Here is a 5,187-nt window from a genome sequence, read left to right as displayed (position 1 = left end):
TTGATCTCCTGATCTCATGATCTGCCCACCTCGGCCTCCCAAAGTGCTGGGATTACAGGAGTGAGTCACTGAGCCCGGCCTGAATTTCCTATAATAAATATGTATTACTAAACTAGAAAAAGGGCAAAAAAAAAAACAAAAAAAAAATCACAAATGACAAAAAAAGAAACTGGAAGGATATTCACCCTCATTAATACCAGGATGGAAAATATGTGCTTAATTACAGTTATTAATCTGTTCTAACCCTTTTTATACCTATCAGTGTTGTCTCACCTCAATTCTATTATATCATTTGCCATTATTCTATACTTTTAGATTTTCTAAATGTTGAGCCATAATTGTTAAGCACATGTCCTTAATAGTTTTTCATAAATCTTACTTGTTGCATCGTTCCTGCATAGAAGTAATTTCTTGAAATGCTGGAACAGTTTCCACAGCCCCTGAGGTTTCAGGAACATTCTGGATACTTCTGATGCGCTGAAGAAGTAGAGTCAGTAACAGCTGCTGCTTCTCCACATTCTCTCCATATTGACATAAACAGTCTAGCAGCTCAGAGAGTTCCTCTGTGGTGTATGCCTCTTTTGTTTTGGAAATTTCAGGGAGTTCTTCCTGAAGATTATCTAAAATAATTGCTTCTCGTTCAATCTAATTCAATAAACAAAAAGAACTAAAGTAAGTAAAAATACAGTTACCATTTCAGGACCTGAAGTAGCCATAATTTTTGTATGCTCTCTCTTCAAACGGTTGCTAGTGCCATATCCTAGCATGTTTTCCTATAGCTGGGAATATTAATCCTCTGCTATCAGAATCCCTTAATTCCCAGCTATTGCTCATGTTGATGTGTGACTGAAATAGAGTACTGCTCTCGTGGTATGAAGGAAATGCTGTTGAATATCCTCATAAATAATTTATTTCTCCTTCAGATTTCAGTTGGATAAAGCAACATTTCTCCTGAGATAAGCACATGAGCTCCACCAAACTGCTTTCATTAAGTATAAGAGGTAGGGCAACTATTGGATATGGAAAATTTTTCTGCTGGTTTCTTTTCTTTCACTTCCAATCCCTATATGCTAAAAAAGTAAGTCCAGCAGATTCTCATTACCCTGACACACGACAAAGATAAAGCAGCCAGAATTACCAAACCAATCAAGTTATTTATCAATAATGGTGTACACAGAACTCAGAAATACATAACTCATTACATCACGTATCTAGAAACTGTTAGTTCCACCAGCCCTGAACTCAACTAAGATGTAGAAAAAAGCCTCAAAGGCCCCTGAATCAGGTCATTCTTACGCCTCCCCTTGAATCCTCTGGCCCACCCCTTGGCTACAGTACTCATTTATCACATCCTGCCTCAGTGGTGGTTAACTCTCCTGCTCCATGTTCAAACACAGTCACGGATCTTGCAATCATGACATTACAGGATGTCACTCCAGTCATCTATGTTTATGATATCATACTAACTGAAATGGTGAGGACCTGAATGGCCAGTCAGACACGCCAGAGGGTGAGAAACAAAGCCTGTGAAAATTCAGGAGCCCCAGTGTCAGGGCCGGGGGCATGCCAGGACTTCTCTAAGGTAAAGGTCAAGTTGTTGAATCTTATAACTCTACCACTAAGAAAGAGACACAGCACTGAACAGACCTTTTGGGGTCTGGAAGGCAGTATATGCTATCCTTGGGATTACTGCTCAGATGCATGTATCAGAATGCTGCCAATGTCGAGAGGGACCTGGAGAAAAAGCACCACAGCAGGGTCGGGCTGTGGTATAAGCTGCCCTGCCATTTGGGCTATCTGATCCAGTTGGGTACCCAATAACTAGAATACTTGGAAGCAGATGTAGACTGGCCACTGTCCAAGAGACCCAGGTGTGCAATGGGTGCTTCTCATCACCTCAAAGCTAAATTCAGTTGAATTAGAAGTCCTGGTTCTTTGCCAGACAGCTACATTTCCACCAGGGAATGAGATAAGGGTTCCACTGCATCGTTTTGTGTTCCCCTGCTGGAAACTAGCATGCAAATAAAGAAATTGCTACACTGATGGGGGAATTGTACATGTAGGGTTTCCAGTGTGCACCAGGGTTGAAAAAACTATGTCTGTAATCCAGGACTTAATGGGGCACCTCTTGGTGCTTACACACCAGAAATGGGCAGATTTAACTTGATAATAACCAGAAATGGGTAGCTGTAGCAACCCCGATCCAGTAAGAGTAAAAAGACTAAAGGCTCAGACCTTCCCTGTTTCATTTCCCCTCATCTCCCACTCCTGTTCCCTGGGATCACTTTCCAAAATAAACTACCATTTCCAAGTCTCAGTCCCAAGCTCTGGTGTCCACTGAGAAGTTGGTAAGTGATTGAGAACGGGGAATACAAGAGGGAGAACAATATGTATATATATTTTTTGAGACAGAGTCTCTCTCTGTCACCCAGGCTAGAGTGCCATGGCGTGATCTCAGCTCACTGTAATCTCCACCTCCTAGGTTCAAGCAATCCTCTCCCTCAGTCTCCCAAGTAGCTGGGATTACAGGCATCCGCCACCACGCCTGGCTAATTTTTTTGTATTTTTAGTAGAGACAGGGTTTCACCATCTTGGCCAGGCTGATCTTGAACTCCTAAGCTCGTGATCTACCCACCTCGGCCTCCCAAAGTGCTGGGATTACAGGCGTCAGCCACGGTGCCTGGCCACAGTTTTTATTAGGACAATAATTTTACCCCAAAGCCAGGCAATTCTTCAACTTGGGAATGAATAAACAAACTGTATTACACCCACCCAAAGCAATACTAGTCAGGAATAAAGAGAAATGAATTACGCATACAAGCAGCAGCAAGAATGAATTTCAAGTGCATTATGCTTAGGGAGAAAAAGCAAACTCAAAAGGCCACAAACTGTAAGGAGTCCATCGATATGACATTCTGGAAATGGAAATACTATGGGAACAGAAACAGATTAATGCTCCAGGGTTGGAGGTTACGGAAAGCACTGACCACAAAGAAGAACAGGGGAAACTTTTAGGGTGACAGAATTATCTTAAACATTGATTTTGTTGGTGATCATGTGATCGTGTGCACTGGTCAGAACAACACATTTTATGCTAAAAAGTGTGAAGACAGCCCTAGAATCAGTAAAATAGTTGCAAAAAGCCTGTGCATTCACTTTTCCACCTAGAAGAGGCTTTGCAATACCTTGATGATTTTCCTTAGACATGGGATCCTAATAAAATTGGTTATAAAACTTTTAGGTTCATGGTCAATTGTAAAGTTCGGTCTAGAAAGGGAGAAGGGACCCATAGTTGCATCATAAGCAAATCCAATGAAGGAGACCGAAAAACTCAGAACCAGCAGAAAAGGGACTCAACAAAGAAATGACTGTTGGTGCAAGTGGGAGAAGCCAGCCTCACATCTCCAATCATCTTTGACAATGTGACATTCTTCTAGCACATTATGATCATCGAAGCAAAAAATGATGATTCTGAATAACCCAAGTGAATAGTTACAGTAAAGAACTTTTGTTTAAGAAAAGTGGGAAATAAAATTTTAGGGGGACACAAGTTCTATCAAAATTTAAATTTAGTTTTTAATTTGTAAGCTTATAAACATTTAAGTTTTTTAAAAGTCTACTGATATAAACTGTTTATTTCATCAAGACTGGATTATTATGTTACTATAGAAGACGTGTTTAAAGCAGAAATTCACTTTATCATATATAAAAGCACCAACCATGCTAACAGAAGCTTACATGTATGGGCTGTTAGATGATGTAATTTTTATTGAATGGATAAAAGGTACATTAAAATCTTATATCAATTTGATGTATGTAAATATCATGTAAGTTAACAGATTAATGGCTAAGCACCAGAGTCTAAGTTTGAATCCTCTACTATCCCTTGTGAATTTGAGCAAGTTACTCAAGTCTCACCATGTCTCATTTTCCTGATCTACAAAGTAAGGATAATAAAAATATCCTCACAGAATTCTTGAATAGTGCTCTGAACTATGCCTGCCACATAATAATCGCTCAATTTAGTAGTTGTTTTTATTATTCTTATTACAGGGAAGCATTTTTTTTGGCTTGTGTTACTCTGAAAAATATTTTGTTAGCAGATTTTGTCAAATACTTATGTGAATAATTAGAAAGTTCTATATGAATGGAGTCTGAATTAATAACATATAATTGCAAATGGGTATATAGCAATAATGTGATAAAATAAAAAGAGCAAAATCTTAGAATTAGCCTAGACCTGAATTTAAATAAGAGACGTCCCTCAACAAATATTTACTAAGTGCCCACTAAGTGCAGGGCCCTAGCCAGGTTCCAAGGTTACAGCAGTGAGCAAGACAGCCCTAGCCGCAGCCCACAGGGGCTTACAGCTTAATCAATCTCTACCTGGGGACCTTGTGCCATTACTTAATCTGTCAGTGCTTCAGTCTCCCCATCTATAAAATGGTGATAATATTTACTTCCCAGGGACACTGCAAAGATTCAGTGAGAACAGGTGTGAACTGCCTTCTCAGCACAGCATAGTAACTCAACAAATGGTACCATTACGGACAGGCAAGCATTGATGCCAGCAGCCCCAACCAAAAGTGTAATTTACAAAGTTTATTTTAACATTCAAGAGACTATTCACTAGTCAGTCCTCACCAGGACCACTGACATAATATTCATTTTTAAGGACAATAGTCATAAGCAAGATAATACGATAGTGCTAAACATTTCATCCTAAGATAACTTTACGTTGTTTTTTGTTTGTTTGCTTGTTTGTTTGTTTGTTTTTGAGACAGGGTCTCGCTCTGTTGCCCAGGCTGGAATGCTAGAATACAGTGGCGTGATCATGGCTCACTACAGTCTTTTTTTTTTTTTTTTTTTTTTTACATACAAACAAGCTCAGTTTATATTGAAAATATGGTCCAAGTAGATGTGGTCAGTGAAAAGAAAAAAAATGGAAATTATTTTATTTACAAATTTTATAGAAATTTAAAATTTAATACATCTTAATTTTTGTTATGAATTTAATCATGTTGTTACATTTTTCTTTTCTTTTCTTTTTTTTATTATACTTTAAGTTCTAGGGTACATGTGCATAACATGCAGGTTTGTTACATATGTATACTTGTGCCATGTTGGTGTGCTGCACCCATCAACTCGTCAGCACCCATCAATTCGTCATTTATATCAGGTATAACT

The 5,187-nt window shown here is 38.7% G+C and overlaps 1 protein-coding gene across 2 annotated transcripts in view; it reads right to left on the bottom strand.

Moving 5' to 3' along the window:
* SYNE2 (spectrin repeat containing, nuclear envelope 2) overlaps window positions 1–5,187 on the bottom strand; it is a 396,555-nt gene that overhangs the window by 168,924 nt on the left and 222,444 nt on the right. For both annotated transcript variants that reach the window (XM_011961973.1, XM_011961974.1), the window contains exon 52: window positions 380–645. In XM_011961973.1, coding sequence (XP_011817363.1) covers window positions 380–645 — 266 coding nt within the window. The remainder of the gene's footprint in view (window positions 1–379; window positions 646–5,187) is intronic.

This window comes from Colobus angolensis, unplaced genomic scaffold (assembly GCF_000951035.1).
Source record: "Colobus angolensis palliatus isolate OR3802 unplaced genomic scaffold, Cang.pa_1.0 Scaffold57, whole genome shotgun sequence".
In the NCBI taxonomy this organism is placed as follows: Eukaryota; Metazoa; Chordata; class Mammalia; order Primates; family Cercopithecidae; genus Colobus; species Colobus angolensis.
This window is presented reverse-complemented; position numbering and strand designations above follow the sequence as displayed.